The 18,310-nt window shown below is 43.9% G+C and overlaps 1 protein-coding gene across 2 annotated transcripts in view; it reads left to right on the top strand.

Annotated features, from left to right (window-relative positions):
- Positions 1-2,715, top strand: part of CA3H2orf42 (chromosome A3 C2orf42 homolog) — a 31,259-nt gene extending 28,544 nt beyond the window's left edge. For both annotated transcript variants that reach the window (XM_049651615.1, XM_049651614.1), the window contains one exon: positions 1,583-2,715. In XM_049651615.1, coding sequence (XP_049507572.1) covers positions 1,583-1,791 — 209 coding nt within the window. In that variant the 3' untranslated portion in view covers positions 1,792-2,715. The remainder of the gene's footprint in view (positions 1-1,582) is intronic.
- The last annotated feature ends 15,595 nt before the right edge of the window (positions 2,716-18,310 follow it).

The following is an 18,310-nucleotide window of genomic DNA, read 5'->3' as shown; positions in this document are numbered from 1 at the left end:
TTTTTTTTTTTTTTTTTTTTTTTTTTTTTTTTTTTTTTTAAGTAAGCAGTGTGCCCAACATGGGATCTCAGGACCCCAAGATCAAGATTCACATGCTCTGGGGCTCCTGGATGGTTCAGTTAAGCGTCTGACTTCAGCTCAGGTCATGATCTCACAGTTTGTGGGTTTGAGCTCTGTTGTCGGCCTCTGTGCTGACAGCTTGGAGCGTAGAGCCTGCTTCAGATTCTCCATGTCTCTCTTTCTCTCTGTCCCTCCCCCACTCATGCTGTCTCTCTCTCTCTCTCTCCCCTTCAAAAATAAACATTAAATAAATAAATAAATAAATAAAAAGATTCACATGCTCTATCAACTGAACTAGCCAGATGCCCCATAGTTTTGAAAGGTATATTGTATTATTTTAAATTCTGCTAGTTTTTTTTTTTTTTTTTAGTAAAATGTTTATTTATTTTGAGAGAGAAAAGAGTGCATGAATGCAAGTGGGGGAAAGGTCAGAGAGAGAGATCTCATGAACCGTGAGCCGTGAGATCATGACCTGAGCCAAAATCAAGAGTTGGACCCTGCTAGTGTTTTATATTTTTTTGAAAGCATTCTGTAACCTGAGTTTTTCATGTTTAAATCTTTGATCCTCTGGAATTTCTTTTGATGTAAGGTATGAGGTATGATTCTGCCACCTTTTATTTTCTTCCAGATAGTTATCTAATTGATGCACACTATTATAAGAAACACTTGTATTTTACTAACTGAAATTACTAATCACTAATTTTAGTAATTGAAAATGCAACCTTTATATTATGCTAAATTCCTGTTCTATTTGTGTCCACTTTGCATCTTTCTGTTTTGTTCATTTAATCCGTCTAGACATATGCCAGTACCACACTCCTTTGGTTATTATGGGTTTGTAGTATGTTTTAGAACCATGTAATTTTAATTGTTTCTGGTTTCCTTGAAACTTGACCTTTTCCTGGGGCTCCTGGGTGGCTCGGTCGGTTGAGCATCCGACTTCGGCTCAGGTCACGATCTCGCAGTCTGTGAGTTCGAGCCCCGCGTCAGGCTCTGGGCTGATGGCTCAGAGCCTGGAGCCTGCTTCCGATTCTGTGTCTCCCTCTCTCTCTGCCCCTCCCCCGTTCATGCTCTGTCTCTGTCTCAAAAATAAATGTTAAAAAAAAAAAAAAATTAAAAAAAAAAAAAAAAAAGAAACTTGACCTTTTCTTGCTAGTCTCCCTTTTAATCTCATCCAGCTATCTTTTCTCCTTAATCTGGGCTCTCCTTAGTATTCTTTTGGCTTTATTTCCATGGAGGCTGGGTCTTATTTCATTTGAGGGTACCAGACAGTTCCCTGAAATTTTTATTTGGATAGATACACCAGTAATCACTTTTCCCTTCCCTTGATTCTTCTCCACTGTTTCTCTCTCCTATTTTGTTGTTGTTGTTTTAATTTTTTTCTCCTTTTTTTTTTTTTTTTTTTTTTTTTTTTTTTTTTTTTTTTTTTTTTTATTATTACTGAACAGAGTTACATCTGTCCAGCCTCAAATTTTGGAATGATACTAATCAATGTTCTTTTTTTTTTTTTTTTGGTCTTCAGGCAACACTTCCCCAGATCAAAAGGAGCCAACACCATTCATCATTGAGTGGATTCCAGATATCCTTCCTCAGTCCAAGATTGGTGAGCTTCGGATCAAGTTTGAGTACGGTCACCACCGGAACGGGCATGTGGCGGAATACCAAGACCAGCGGCCACCGCTGGACCAGCCCTTGGAACTGGCGCCTCTGACCACCATCACTTTCCCATGACAAGGGAAAAAACAAGAGTCTTTTGCTGCTAAATTTGCACATTCCCAACCCTTGACAATTTAAATACTAGTTAGGCACTTAGATGGCTCTGTCGCCTAGTGAACTGCTCTTAGCCAAGATGCAATTTCTTATCGCATTCAAGTGGATTCTGTTGAAGAAAAACTCTTCTTGTAAATGGCCTTTTGGTGCTGCTGTGTATGGTCTTCGTTATAAATTGGGTGATATTTCTGGCTAGAATTTTTAAAGGAACAAAAAGGAAACCAGCTCTCTTTCCTTCTTAAAGAACTCACCTTTAGAGTTTGTTTCAAACTTTTTCTAATTCTCTAAGATGTTCGCAGCACTTCTTACACCAACAGTGTTGGAAAGTTAGTAATACCCTGTTTAGGGCAGAATGTTAAGGACCATCCTGACAGAGTTCCAGTCATGCCCATTTATTTTGTTCTCAAATAAAAGCACAATGTCACTAGTTTTTCCAAAGTATATCTCATGTTGGCCTGATTATAAAATTATAAGCCTTTGGGGAGATTTAAGTAACAGTGAAATAGGAAAAAGAAGTCCAGGTATCAAGGGATTATTGACATTTCAAACTAATGCTTCTAATTACTTGTTCCCTAGATATTTATTTCCTTCTTTATTCTCCAACAAGTTTAAGAGCTGGTAGGTTCAATTCCTGTTTTTGAGCTCATTGATCACAGAATGGTGATACTGAAGGACACAGAAGTGGAAGCCTGTCTTCAGGGAGAAAAGAAGGGAGTGACCATTTCCTATATGCCTCCTATGTGCCAGACACTTTCATTTATATTCCCATTTTTCTCATTTAGTCCTTACTGTTTGAGTTTAGATATCACCTCTTCTTTTAAGTTAAAGAGACAGCCTGTTTTTCTTGCTGGAAACGGCATTAAAAATGTTTCATTTTAGTGTAAAGGGCATGTTGTTTCTACTTTATTATCTTACTTTGATATAAATTCCTTGTAAACCATTGTCCTTGGGAACATAAGAAAAATCCCACATAAAGGAGACTCCTGGTTTTCTTTTGACTGCAGGTAACAAAAACCCAACTCTAACCAGCTCAGGCAAAAATGGGAATGAATGGTTCATGGACTTTAACATAGGGCTGGACAGCCATCCTGGGTGGCACTAGGGTGTAACTAGGCCTCAGGAACCCTGGAGCCAAGGTCCATCTGACCCATCACTGTCTCTCCTGGGGCTTCACTCACTCTTAGCACAGAGCAGCACCCTCTAGCCAGAATTCCGACTTTTCAGGCACCTGAAAGTAAGACTTACACTTTTACACTGGAGCGGGATTGGCTGCTCTACTCTCTCTCTCCTCCGAAGGGCAAAGACCCACAAGAAAGACTCTGATTGGCATTTTTGGTAAAAGGGGAGCTGTGTCCCTACAAGGGGGAAAGGGTAGGCAAATTAAGTGTTGTCTATCCTGTGTGATTGAGGGAATAGCTTGTGTGGAGAGCTCACAAATGCTTTCGACAGTGGGGGAATTCCTTGGGGAGACTCCAGAAAGTTTCACAGAGAACTTAGAACTTGTACTGGGCTTTAAAGGAGAAAGGGTTTCTATAGATATGGAGAAAAGAAATTAGGTAAAGCAGAGCCTGCTGGAAAGGAAGACCACCCAAGGAAACACAGTGGTTGGTCCATTCAGGAAATCCTGCAACCTGAGTACTTTAAGGACATTGGTTACAGCTTTTTGACCAAGACAGACCTGTGAGTAACAGGCAAATGCCTGGATCTAGTAGTACTTGACTATAGCCACGGATGAGAATACCCACAAAGGCCATAAAACACATGGCTGGGACAAATGATCCACCCAAAGAGGAACAGTACTCAAGTGTTAAGATCTTTACCCTGGACCACCCCAACCCACCTTTACAGTCCATCAAAATCTGGAATGGGGTTCAGAGTTACATTGACCAATAATTCTAATTTGGCACTCTCTCTAACAGGTCAAGGATGGGCCTACAAGTACCAGTAAGAGTACTGTACCCACTCTCAACATCCAGACCTCTGGGACACCACTAGCATTGACCTCATTTCAGACTCAGCCCACACTACCACCCCAGGGTGATCCCAGATACTCCCAGCAGAAAAAGGCTCTTCAAACTCTGCACACATCTGCCTCCCCACCTCTCCATGCTCCCACCTGCTATCCATTGCATACCTCCATTAGTCATAGGAATCTCCCATCTCTGGGAGAAAAGCTAATGCCTTTCAACATTGCAGCCACCATTTGTATTTCGGAGTGAACAGCTCAAAAACCTCCATGTCCACGTAGTCACCTGTTTAGTGCACGGACTGACGATCCTTAGACAATAGGCACGAGAGGGATGCCACCTTAACCCCTCCAGACAAAATGGCTGGGCCCCTAATGTTGTGGGCATAATGAGAACAACTTGCTGCCACTCCACCCAGATCACTTTGGTTCTAACCTATCATGTCCCTGCTTCTACCAGAACTACTGTCATCTCAACAGCTCGCTGGCTTAGAAGAACGATAAGCCACTCAGAGACCTCCTGAAAATCTGACTCTAAGAACCACCTGCATAAGTGAGGGTCTGTAGGCCTGCCACCTAGTTCTTTCATGGTACCAGATGTCATCGGTCCCAGTCACATAAGTTCACCCTTTCACTGATTCCTATTATGTCCTTTCTGCCAGTAACCCACCCTTCCTTCCAACCCATGTGTACATGCATATATATGCACACACACAACACTCTGGCCTCCTACTCATCTAGCTCTGGCCACCTACAGAATGCAGCCTGTGTACATCATCTAAGAGGCACTATTCTGTCAGTATCTGGTTCTCCCAGGTCAGAGCCCAAAACCTGCTCTCTATTAGAATAACCAAGGGAAATCCCACTGTATCTGCTAAAGGTGAGAGAATGGGCAGGGGCTGCCCTCCTCCAGCCCCTTGAATGACCTGAACCCTCTCAAGTACTCATCACATACAACACAGAAAAGTTAGCCACAGAGAAAAATTCCTGGGTCTTTTTTTTTTTTTTTTTTTTGGTGACTTTTCCCAAGATGAACCTTCTCACCCCCTTGGCTTATTTCTCTTTTCATCTCCCAGATTCTGGCTTCCTAGTTTTCTTCCTATTTTGTGATATTTTCTGATACTCCTTATTGAATGCTTTTTTTAAGTTTTTTTTTCTTTTTTTAAGTAATCTCTATACCCAACTTGGTGTTCGAACTCACAACCCTGAGATCAAGAGTCATCTGTTCCACTGACTAAGCAAGCCAGACACCCCTGGATGCTTTTTTAAAAACTGCCTTACAGACCTTGCTCCTTGTCTGCATGCCTTCCCACCATCCAGCTCTGCAAGCTCCCTTCACATCTTTGTACCATCACACCAGCCTCGCCAAGGGAATAGGATACCGTGTTTTACCATAGTGCTCTATGCATAGGCATCACCCAGGGATCTAGTTACAATCTAGCATATTCTGATTCAGAGGTTCTAGGGTGGGGTCCAAGATTCTGCATTTATGTCCTCAAACTGGATGCAGCATGTACTGGACTGCACAAATGCAGCTGGACTCCAGAATGCACTCTCCATAGCAAGACCTAATGCCTGACTTGGTACTGTGACTCCCACCTCTCACTGCCACTAATGGGAGGGCAGGGCTGGAGGTCGGTGACACAAAGCAATCAGCAGCAGCTGCTAGAGCAATAGCTAGCATGCACCTAAGCATTTCAAGGCAGTGTGTTAGGTTGAGATGCTTTATGGTATGCTCCCACGAAGTTGCTCCAACCCTTGGAGGCACTGGCCTTCCTCCTACCAACTGGTTCCAACTCCACAATTTCAGAAGTAAAAAGTGTTATCTGTAACCACCACGACATTCCCTGCGGTTTTCCTCCCTTCTCTCCAGCACTTTTTCAACTGTCCTCTTCACACCACCTTAAGGTTCAGATTTTAAACCCTGGGTTCAAACCCTGACTCTGCCACCATCTTATTAACTATGCAACCTTGGGCAAGTTATTCAACCCTATGGTCCGGTGACCTCACCTGGATGATGTGTGTACTAAATAAGGTACTGTGTGTGAAATCCTCGTTAAATACCATCTATTACCTTTTTGCCTATTGTTTGCTCTCCCTTCCTTTTCAGTCGTGTTTTTCTAACTTGGCCTTGAGACTGGAATGTTTTGTTTAATGTTAACAGAAAAGCTACAAATCAATATGAAAGGGTGTGTGTAGTGCTGGCATTCATTTTCTTCGTTATCTTTTTCCCTTTTTTTTTTTCAAAATTTCTCCGATGAACAATATTACTTCGGTAAGTTCCAAAAAGGAAAAGTCCTACCCTTAAAACAAAGGACATAAAGGTTACTCCACAGAAAGGTGGAAAAGAAAAAGAAAGACGCCTTGGCGCCGCGGGCGGGGGCCGGTCACGTGGCGTCCGCCCCCTTTCCCCCTCCTCAGCGAGGTGACGTAAGTCACGTACCCCTCCCGCCCTCGCCGCTCCTTCCGGCCGGTTGGGCAGCTCTTTCTTCCACCAGGCGGCGCCGCAGGACGTTCTGTTGCCGACGCCTTCTGCGCAGCCTCACTGGAGCCCGGGACACGTCACCACTTTCGCGTCTTTTCTGGAGAGCGCGGGAAGGCGAGTGCAGGAGGGTGGTGACGACATTGGGGTTCCCCGCGTGGCTCGCGGGGGCGGGGCCGGGGACGTGGCGCGCCAGGAGAGGGGAGGGCGGGTGGCGCCGCGCGCAGGCTGACTGGGCCACGCCCACCTCGTGACCCACAATGTGGCCGAACTGCTGGAAAGGTGCTGACGAGGCGGGTTGGATGGGGAGGGGCACTCGTCCCTGCGCGAGGCCCTTTCGAGGTCGTTATTTCGCCCAGGTCGCCCTCAGACGTGCCCCGGGCGCCTCTGGGTCCAACTTTAAGCCGAGCACCGACTTCCTGGCACCCTCGTGGGGGCGGGTCCAAGCCCGCGCTGCGGCCGGCGCGCCCTCAGGGCAGCGGAGAGGACTCGGGGCACGTGGGCCCGGGCCGCACACCAGCTGCGACCGCGCGGCTCTTCGGGGAAGGAGTCGCCGCGCCCAGGCCCCTCCCCGCCGTGGCTCAGGCTTTCTTCCTCCCCGGCCTCCCAGTATTGGTCCGCCCCCACTCTTGCCGTTCCTGCCTGCGCCGGGAGAGAGGAGGAATGTGGGCTCTGGAAGGAGACTTGGCTTTGAATCCCGACCCGCCGCTTAGTCTTGGCCTTGGGCGAGTCATTCAGTTCTCCGAGTGTCGGTTTCATCCTTTGTAAAATACGGATTGTACCATCCACTTAAGAGATGTATTAGTCTGTCCCTAACACAGGGTAGGTGGTCAGTCAAAATATGAAACTTAAAATCCACCTTTTGCCATTGGGTCCTTAGAACCAGTTTGCAGGGCCATTAATCCCTCGGTAGCCCTTAGAAGGCTTAGTGTAGTTCCGTGTACTGGTTTTTAAGAGGAGCGCTTCCCTTTTCTTAATGTGAACTCCACAGCCTGCCCAGTGGCTTTGAAAGAAAAGGGGGCAAGGGGCTCATCCACGACCTGATGAGTTGAACATGGGGCCTAATGAAAGTTTAGGGACGGGTGGTTACTGGAGTTTTTCTCTGGGCCCCAGCCCTTGTGAAACTACTTAACTGAGGCACCACAGGATTTCCTGCTGGGAACCCTGTCTAGGGCACACACTGCCAGGTACCCTTCAGTTGTCTCTCTCCTGTTGCTGTGCCTTGTCAGAATCTTTCGTCTCGTATTACGTTGCTGTGGCCAAGTCATTTTTCCTGGGATGGCCTGATCCCTGGGGACAAGCTAGCTTCCAGTAGCTTATGTAGGAGGCTGGTCTGAGTAAACAGTGCAAGACTGTCTTCTTGAAGGAGGAAAACTAATGTATCCTGAAGTGCTATTTAGCATGTGTCACAAACTGTATTAGGTTTTTCTTTTTCTTTTTCTTTTTTTGAAATTTACATCCAAATTAGCATACAGTGCAACAATGATTTCAGGAGTAGATTCCTTAGTGGCCCTAACCCATTTAGCCCCCCCCCCCCCCCCCCCCGTCCCACAACCCATCCAGTAACCCTCAGTTTGTTCTCCGTATTTATGAGTCTCTTCTGTTTTGTCCCCCTCCCTGTTTTTCTATTTTTGTTTCCCTTCCCTTATGTTCCTCTGTTTTCTCTCTTAAAGTCCTCATATGAGTGAAGTCATATGATTTTTGTCTTTCTCTAATTTCACTTAGCATAATACCCTCCAGTTCCATCCACATAGTTGCAAATGGCAAGATTTCATTCTTTTTGATTGCCGAGTAATACTCCATTGTATATATATACCACATCTTCTTTATCCATTCAACCATCGATGGACATTCGGGCTCTTTCCATACTTTGGCTATTGTTGATAGTGCTGCTATAAACATGGGGGTGCATCTGTCTCTTCGAAACAGCACACCTGTATCCTGTGGATAAATACCTAGTAGTGCAATTGCTGGGTCTTAGGGTAGTTCTATTTTTAGTTTTTTGAGGAACCTCCATACTGTTTTCCAGAATGGCTGCACCCGCTTGCATTCCCATGTATTAGGTTTTTCACACAAGTTACCATCTCATTTGATTTCCACAACCGGTCCTATGAGCTAGGTGGAATTATCATCCCTTTACATAGAAGAGGAAACTCTGGTTCACCAGGTTAAGTGACATAACTCACAGCAAGGATATGGTAGAGTCATGTGTTTGGGATTCCATACTAAAGTTTGGTTCTGTGGCAGTGGCAAGAAACAGGTAGTACCTGGGCAGCCTTTCTCTAGGATGTGTGATGCCCAGGACCATCCTAGAGGGTATGAGTGAAGGCATGTTACAGTGTGGGCTTCACCTCCATACCCCCACTCTCTTGGCCACTCCTGCCATTTGTATCAAAGCAAAACCAGGTTAAATGACAAAGGGCAGCATTTGTGACTCCAAAAGACAGAGAAGGGGTAACTTCCCCCCACTTTGCCTCAGTCATGGATGTGTTAATGGAAGGACTCCTGTGTATCAGAGTTGAGTCTTTTTTTAGCACCTGGCAGGAGCCACCTCTCCTTGCACCTGCTGCTTCTACAAACCATTGCTCATTTGCCAGTCAGCAAGGCAAAAGGCAGAAATGTGGTGTCTGAGTAAGTTGGATCCAATGTACCTCGGGGACGGCTGTGTTCTCTATATTATGTTGTGAGAGTGGCGGCTCATACTCACTGCTGAGTTGTACGTGGAACTGCAAGAGACAAGAGAAAGGCAACAAAGGCAGAAGTCCCCTCTCCATTTTCATTCTTTTAATTCTTGAACTTGGCTAGCACAATAGTTAAAAAAATTGCCAAGATGAGGCAAGCTAATAAGGACTCAGGTATTTTGGAGTAATTCCTTAAAACCCAGAACTTTGTAAGTAAATACTCCATGGTTTTGAGCAAGGCAGGTAGTTTCCAATCGAGAACAGATGAGCCTACTTGATTCAGGGTCACTTTGAATAGGCATTTGTTTTTGTTTTCATTTTTTTCTTTCTCTTTGCTGGCAAAGCAATCCTTGCTGTCCTGACTCATGGCATATTTATTAAAACCTACAAGGTATGGACCCTTAGGTGTTTATAGTCTAATTGGAGAAATGTCTTTTGTTTTGTCTAATACAGCATGCACACCTAAGTGACAGGAAATGAGTTTCCCTTCAGACCAGTAAAATTACATGTGATGGGTGATTAACTATCCAGGAAAGTAAACCATGAAATTTCAAGTGTATTGCCTGAAAGTTTGAGGACACCCAGAACATTGATCAGATGACTGAGAGCAATCTCAGGAAGGAAGGGCTGGAAAATGGTCATAATTTTGGTTAAGTCTGATCAATTGTGTTATAAAGTGTTTTGGAGACCTGAACACAAGGGATTTGGCCATCCTTGGAAGCACCAGCACTGCCTAAAGAAGGGTGGGTCTTGACTAAGCGGACTTGAGCTCCATGATTTCCTTGGTCAGACTGCTCTTACAGCAGGGAAGAAGGGCCCTGCCCTAAAGGAGAGATGTGACTTCAGGTTACTTTTTTTTTAAGTTAATTTTTTCCCCCATTTATTTTTGAGAGAGAGCAGAAGCAGGGGAGGGGCAGAGAGAGAGAGGGAGAGAGAGAGAGGATCCCCAGCAGTATTTGCACCGTCAGCACAGAGCCCGATGTGGGGCTTGAACTCACAAACGGTGAGATGATAACCTGAGTCAAAACCAGGAGTTGGACGCTCAACCGACTGAGCCCCAGTTACTTTTATTCTAAGTTCCATATTTACCAAGCAGTCTTCAGGCCATGAGGAAAAGATCAGCCAGTCAAGTCAATTCAACCATTCCAGAGCCTCAGAATGTCTGTTATTCTTCATTTGAATCCATACATTGATTGGCATTTGGTTTATATGTGCCTTGGCCTCTGTGTGAACTTAGTTAATAAGTGTTTGAGAGATGGGTCCCCTTGCAGTTGGCCAGCCTGAAAGTGTAAGGCCCAGATCTGGGTTCTTCTTTTAATTCAGCAATTAAGTACTGCCTAGGGGGACCTGTGGAAAAGGGGTAGGAGACGAGAGAGCAGGGGCGGGAAGCTAGCTTCGCCAAGGAAAGACTACCCTTGTCTTATTGTTGACTTCCCTGTTGCATCAGGAAAATTGCATCCAGGAAAATTATATTCTCAGCACAAGGCAGAAAGTGTTAAACTGTAGTTGAGCGATGCAGGCTTGGAGTGCTCTAGATCACCATGGTAAGATTATTGTGGGAGGTTAAAGGATGGTGCCACAAGAAGGTTGGTAGGACTTGCCAGGTGAATGTGGTTTCAGCAGATGGAGATGTCAGAGGTGGAGAAGTACACTCCCCTCCAGAGCTGATGTAACATATATAGTCATATGATCCCTTAGCTGTTAAGCCAAGGTAAAAACATTGTTGTGGCAGGAGAGGGAGTGGTAGGACCCAGAGAAAAGTAAGGATAAGCAACTATTCATTCAACAGTTTGTTTATTCAACATTTATTGAGTACCCTGTGCCAGGCATTGAGCTGGGTCCTATGGATACAGAAATGAACAAAACAAACAAAAGCCCTACCTTCAAAAAGTTTATAGGCCAATGAGGAGAGAGAGAAAAAGAGTATGAAAGGAAGGAAGGAAAGAAGAAAGGGAAGGAGGGAGGGAGGGAGGGAGGAAGGATGGTTATAGTATGTCGGATGAGCTGTGGAGAAAATTAAAACAAGTGGTGGGGAGGTAGGAGGATATGATGAGGCGTTTTTCTCCAAAGTTTAAATGAATTATGTGCAAGTTAATATAGATACAAAGACACACAGTCTTTGATCATATTCTGTGAGTTGGGAGCCAACCAGGTTGTGGCCCAGGAGATAAGGTTTGTCTGTGAATATGACTCACTGCTTGGGAAGAAATAAGTCAAGATCTCTGAGTGGAGTATTTTCTTCTGAAAGCCAGAAAATCCAGGTGAGATGATAGAGGGAAATGGAATTGCTCCCCAGACCCCTAAATAGAAACACTTTGGTTCTAAGAAAAGTGTTGGCCTAGTGAACTATAATAGAGCTAAGCAGGGAAGAGGAAAGAGCTGGAGAAGCACCTTCTCAGCTACTTCTGCCCAGAGGGTGGGACGTGGGGAGGAAAGGAAGTCAGGCCTTGAGAGATGTGGCTGGGTGGCTGTGGAATATGATGAGACCATATGTGTTTCCTCAGGAGGTTCCCTGTTCACAGGTGCAGGCATGAGTGACAGTGAAACCCACCCACCTTGTGCTCCACAGCACTATTTTCTGAACCTAGAATTTCAGAACTATAAAGTTCATCCTACTCCTTGGTGCCCAAGATGAAACTGGGACACAAAATATTGGCATTCTGAAGACAATAGTAGAAGGAAGTAGAAGTTTGTGGTTGAGGAAGGAAAGATCAAATGTGGGACAGTATGAGTTCTAGTGTTAAATAGTACCCATTGGAACAAGGGTGAGAGATGTACAACAGGTTCTCAAAAGTCTGCACCAACCTGCAAGACTTCGGAGTCTGTGGTCACCTATATTCTCTTTGAAGCTGGGGAAATGGGGTCGGGATAAGGCTGGTAGTAAATTTGGTCCAAGGCTCTTTAAGACAAGACCCTGTCTGCTCAGAATCTGTGCATGAGGGCTTCCCCAGGCCAGATTCCTTGAATCAGTTCATGTCTCCATATTCCCATGCTCCTCTTGCCTGGAAATAAAAACAAAAACAAACTACCTCTCAGTAATTGGAATGAGTGATCTTCATACCTGCTTTTGAGCTCTCCTTTTTTTTTTTTTTCTTTTTGTTTATTTTTGAGAGAGAGAATAAGCAGGGGAGGGGCAGAAAGAGAGGGAGACACAAAATCTGAAGCAGTCTCCAGGCTCTGAGCTGTCAGCACAGAGCCTGATGCAGGGCTCGAATTCATGAACTGTGAGATCATGACCTGAGCTGAAGTCAGTCACCCAACTGACTGAGCCACTCAGGCACCCCTGAGCTCTCCTTTTAAGCTGACAGATTTCTGAGAGCCTCAAGGATACAATCTTGCAGTTTCACATCTGCCGGTTATCTTATGTTTTTCAGTGACAAAACTGTGTTTTGAGCCAGGATGTCCTGACAGGAAACCTGGTAATATAATGCTCCTTCTTCCTGCTGATGTGTTCTGTGTGGATATGTGGAAGCCACATAGCTTCTTGATGCTTTTTACAGTGTATGGTGCTCATTATCCTCAACCTGGTTGGGGTTTTCCTCTGAGAATAACCCAATACAGAATGAATCTCGTGGTGTCACTCCTGGTGATGCTGTACATGTGTAATAAGGAGTGGGTATGCAGTCTCCATGGGGCCTTCTGCTCTGAGCCCTAGTGAATTTAGCAACGCTGGATGGTAGTGTTCTGGCCCAGCACGCTTAGGGGATGTATGTGGTATGGTTCTAGACACCTGAATCCCTGCCAAGCTTAGCATCGCTGGGAATGGCTTGCTTTTAGACTCACATCTGATTTAAGCAGAACCTTTCATTGAACACATCTGGCATACATACATCTCAAATTTCCTGCACATTAGCGAAAGAATTCCAGCTAATGAAAGCTGGAAACTGAAAGCTATGACACTGTTATGACTAAATTAACACCCTGAAAAGGTTAGTGAGTCTTATATGGATTACATTACCTAGAGTTCAACCTCTGGTTGTGATCTTTGCAATAGAAAAGGTATTTCCCCAATACCCTAAAAAAGGAGAAAACTGTTCATATAAATCATATTTCTGACAACAGCTAACCACGAAAATGTCCATAACTCAGTGATATAGTTGATACCTTGCAAATGGCTTTAAAGAACAAAACTAGTGAGTCCCGACACATCTATGAGCTGATGGTGTCCTAACAGGGTTATTAGAGATCGGTGGCAAGAACTGAGTCTCATGTTTGTTTCTATCCCCAGCACAGGGCCTCAGACAGCCATGGATACACATTAGGTGTCGATTAACAGTCACTGAATTACTAAATGGAAATTTACTGGGGCTCTCTGCACTGTTAGACTTCACACACAAATAGACCTGCCCTGTGGGATCCTTAGCAAGAGCAGATATTTTATGAGAGCTGTCACTCGACTTGATTGGTTAGACAAAGTGAAACCAAGCGATTGTGTCTTAAAACCAAATATATTTACTCTGCTAAATTTTACAACTGGAATGTTCTACTCTGGGTGGAGAGTTGTACAAAATGACCTCTAATTTGAGGTTTGTAGGTTTAGGAAAATGCAGGGTTTTTTTTGTTTTGTTTTTTTTTTAAGGCACTGAGATGAACCCAGCAGGGTGAGCTGGCAGGAAGTCAGACTGCGGTCCTTGCCTGCAAGGATGACACAGGCCAAAGGAGAGAAGGAAAACAACAAGGCAGCCAGCACTACTAAAGCATTTTGCAAAGTTCTGCAGAGCTTTCCAGGTTTTTCTGGAAAAAGGAAGAAAAGAAAGTAAAGGGCAAGAAGAGGATTGGTTAACAGCTGGCTTCAGAAATGCTGACTAGTGTATTTGCCTATTGGTTTTATTTTTCTAAGTCAGGGATAAGGAAAGAGTGTGGTTGGTCTGGCACTGCTTGCTAGCAAGGCAGTCTCTCCTGGTCTGTGTGCTGATGCTGTTGTCAGCACCACTAGAGGAGTCTCATTGAAAAGGGGATGCACACTGCCCTCCACAGATGTCTGAGGTGTGTGGAAGAGTAGAAAAGAATAGAAAAACAAAAGAGCTATGTTTGATTATATTTTGCTTTTAAAAGGTTTATATGTTTACTTTTGAATAGGTAATTTGACTCCATGACTCAAAACTAAAAATATATATATATAAAGGTATAGAGTGAAGAGTATCTGTCATGTTCCTATGCCCCATCTGCCCATTTCCCCCACCCCAAATAGATAACCCTGTATTTAGGTTTTTGTTTATCCTTCTAATGTTGTTTTCATGTATATACAAGCTGAAACAAAAATATACTCTTTATTGCATTTTAACTTTAATGGTACCATGTTATACACACCTTCTGCACTTTGTTGGTTTTTTCTGCCCACTTAACACTCTATTTTCGAAACATGTCCTTATCAATATGGAGAGAGCATTGTCATTTTTATTTTTATGGCTATAGAGTTTTACAGTGTATGGATATGCTGTAATTTAATTGGTTCCCACTGAGGGACATTTAGGTTATTTCAAAATTACAAATTAGGGCATGGACCTTAAAGACAGATGTGCTTTCTGGGGCTCCTGGGTGGCTCAGTTGGTTAAGTGTCCACCTCTTGATATCAGCTCAGGTTATGATCTCATTGTTGGTGGGATCGAGCCCTACATGGGGCTCCATGCTTACAGTGAGGAGCCTGCTTGGGATCCCTCTCTCTCTCTCTCTCAAATAAACATTTAAAAAATTAAAAAAAAAAAAAAAAGACCAATGTGCTTTCAAATCCTAGTCCTGATGTTAATAGATGATTGACTTTGGGCTTCATTGCCTCATCTGTAAAATGGGAATTATTTTATATTTTTATTACCTGTCCCATAACATCGCTGTGAAAGATTGAATAATATAATATACAATGAACTTAAGAGATAGTAGGTGCTCGGTGAAAACAATGTACCTTGCAACTAGGCATACTAAAACATGTTCTTGAAAAAGAAGACATTTTGGTTGCTCCTATTGAAACAGAGAGCAATCATATACATTTAAGTACATCTTTTTAGAATCAGTGCATGTTTGTTTTAAAAAGACCAGGTAATTAAAAAGAAAAATATAAATTACCTATGTATGGTTTTACCACTCAAAACTGCTAACTTTTGATCTCTTTGCATTGCTCCGGTTTCCATAGTCACATTATCCCCTCTTCTCTGAGTGTCAGATCCTCTGCCTCTCTGTTATAAGTGTGCCTTTGATGGCATTTAGGCTCACTCAGATAATCCAGGATAGTTCCCTCATTTAAAAATCCTTAATTTAATCACTTCTGCAAGGACCTTTTTTCCAAATAAGGTAACATTTACACATCCCACAGATGGAGACATGGATATCTTTTGGGGGGACCATTTTTCAGTTTACCACAGGGAAAAACTGACATCTTTACCATTGTGACTTATTTATGTATATTTTTTATATTTAATGTTTATTTATTAATTTTGAGAGAGTGTGTGCACAAGCAGGGGAGGGGTAGAGAGAGAGGGAGAGACAGAATCCAAAGCAGGCTCCTCACTATCAGCACGGAGCCCCACGTGGGGTTTGGTCCCACCAACCATGAGATCATGACCTGAGCTGTAATCAAGAGCCAGACACTTAATCAACTCAGACACCCAGGCGCCCTTGCAGTTGTGGTTTATAATAAGAAGTATATATTTGGTCTTTATCCCATTTCTTTTTCCTTTCTTTTTTTTTGGGGGGGGGGGTCTTTATCCCATTTCTAAAACCCTTTAACTTTCCTAAGTGATAAGAGTGGGAAAGTTGTCTTGGCTAAAGACACTGAGGTGGCTGTTGTTGGAGAGGACACCAGATGAGCCAGCCTGGTGCTTTCCTGCCCCACTCCAGCCCTCCTCTTTTGGCTCATGTAGTTACCAGTGTTTGGGTGCTGAGCCCTTCCCTCTGAGTCAGGAAAGAACCATTTCTCATCCTTTGTCTGACTAAAGTGCGGGACCTGTGTTGGTTTCTTTTAATGCTGGATTTCCAGTGAGTGGGGGAGGAAGGGGAAACCCATGTGTAGAATCTGGCTTTACGTGGAATGCAGCAGGTTGGCCCCTAAACTTTAACTGAAGGCATTCTTAGCACTGGCTTCATATGTAAGTATCCTTTTCCAAATGTTCAGAAGGCTGTAGGCTTACCCTCTAAGGCAGAGGCCTGGAAGTACCCCTGAAGAGAGGCGATTTGTGATGTAGTAAGAGTTTAAAGGAAGGGAGGGAAAAAGGGTGAGACCCCACCTCTAGCCTATAACTAACCACATCCTCTCTCCCATTCAAGCCCCTGAACAGTTCAAGGAACTTTCTAGAAGTACATGCAGGGAGACAGAATGGGGTCACTGTGGTAAGACTGGCTAGCCACCCACAAAGATCCCCCTGGTGTCAACTCACCTCAGAGCTTAGTCTGGCCCTCAGCCTTGCCTGGCTCAAGACCTGATTTATTAACACACAAAGAGTGGATCAGTTCTCCGGGGGCTGACTCATTAACCCAGCTCTCAGACACTGATGTACGTGCAGCGTTAGTATTTTGATCTCCTAACCAATGTGTTTTTTACTCTCAGTTTCCTCTTACCCTCTAACCCTCCCTCCCTTTGAGATGGCCTGTACTGTGAGGCATCTTTTGTCTCAAGGCACCACTGTACAGCACAATGCAGGGAACAGAAGATGAAAGACTTAGACGAGTCTGATTAGTCCCCACCCCCCAAGCCCACTGGGTCAAGTTTTCCCAGACTGGGATATGGATACTGTCTCAGGGCAGGGCAGTGGCACCCGGCACCTCAGAGGGTCTGCACTTGTCCTTCAAGTGTCCCCATACCTAAGAGCACAACAATAAATAGCAAATAAAAAACACCATGAGAGACTGAGACAGCAACTGCAGAACGTAAACAGCCTTTTCCCTTTTATGAAAAAAGAGGCCCCACACTTTGATTTCACACTGAGCCCCACAAATTACGTAGCTGACCCTGCTGGCAGATAAGGCATTCCCAAAGGAGTTAGCCAGAAGTCTAAGAATATTCTGGGGGTATTATGGCTTAAGTAAGAATGTAAGTTAGCCCTGCCCAAATTTGGAACAATGTTGGGACTATTTCAAGCCTTGAGAAATGTCAACACTAGTTTTGAAGGACTATTAGCAAAGCAAATGTGAAGTGACTGCAGATAAGTGTGATAAGGCAGAAAACTCAAACTTGCTAGGTATGTGTTGGCTGTCCAGCTTCATTTGGAATAGGAAAAAGGTGGGCAGAATAGGCTGTCTGGGTAGTACCCCACCCCCCACCCTTTGAAGCAAGAACTCAGCTTGTTTATCCTGATAATCTGGAATCAGATCTGACTATCAAAACTTCAGAAAATCTTGATTTGAAAAGAAATTTGATTTCTTCACACTTTCTTCAATATTAGGTGCTGCAAAATTATGGTCGTTGGCAATTTATTACTCAACAATGGTCTCATGTGTTTATTTTTATTCAGTTCCTAGGAGAATTGAACTTACATCAAATGGGTCTTTGTTAAAAAAAAATCACTTTATTTTTAAAAAAAAAAATTTAACATTTATTAATTTTTGAGAGAGAGAAACACAGTGTGGGTGGGGGAGGAGCAGAGAGAGGAAGACCCAGAATCCAAAGCAGGCTCCAGGCTCTGAGCTGTCAGCACAGAGCCCAACATGGGGCTCGAACTCACTGACTGCGAGATCATAACCTGAGCTGGAGTCGGTCGCCCAACTGACTGAGCCACCCAGGCGCCCCCCCCAAAAAAATCACTTTAGATGTTTGTCTCCTTTTTTGAATTTCCCATTCATATTCCCCACTTTCTTATTTATTTGCAAGCACTTCCTACATATTAAAAATAATGTTTGTTATATGTGTTGCAAATAGGTTTTCCCAATTTGTCCATTGTCTTTTTTTTTTTTTTTTAATTTTTTTTTAACATTCATTCACTTTAGAGACAGAGAGAGACAGAGCATGAATGGGGGAAGGTCAGAGAGAGAGGAAGACACAGAATCTGAAACAGGCTCCAGGCTCTGAGCTGTCAGCACAGAGCCCGACGTGGGGCTTGAACTCACGGACCGCAAGATCATGACCTGAGCTGAAGTCGGTCGCCCAACCGACTGAGCCACCCAGGCGCCCCTTGTCCATTGTCTTTTAACTTTGTCCCCCTGGAATGTCTCCAAGCCATAACATCTAATGGAAGTGAATGAGGTCATACTAACAGTAATACTGAAATCTCATTATTTCAAATTAATAATCACCTTATTTACCACTAATAATTATCAACACTTAGTGAGCATGTACTAAATGCTTCACATACCATTAGTCCTCACAATTAGCCTACAGAGGGGGGCTTTGTCAGTTCCACCTTGTAAGTGAAGAAACAGATAAGA

Source organism: Panthera uncia (genome assembly GCF_023721935.1).
Source record: "Panthera uncia isolate 11264 chromosome A3 unlocalized genomic scaffold, Puncia_PCG_1.0 HiC_scaffold_11, whole genome shotgun sequence".
Classification (NCBI taxonomy): domain Eukaryota; kingdom Metazoa; phylum Chordata; class Mammalia; order Carnivora; family Felidae; genus Panthera; species Panthera uncia.
The sequence above is the reverse complement of the archived record's forward strand: the minus strand, read 5'-3'. Positions and strand labels throughout refer to the sequence as shown.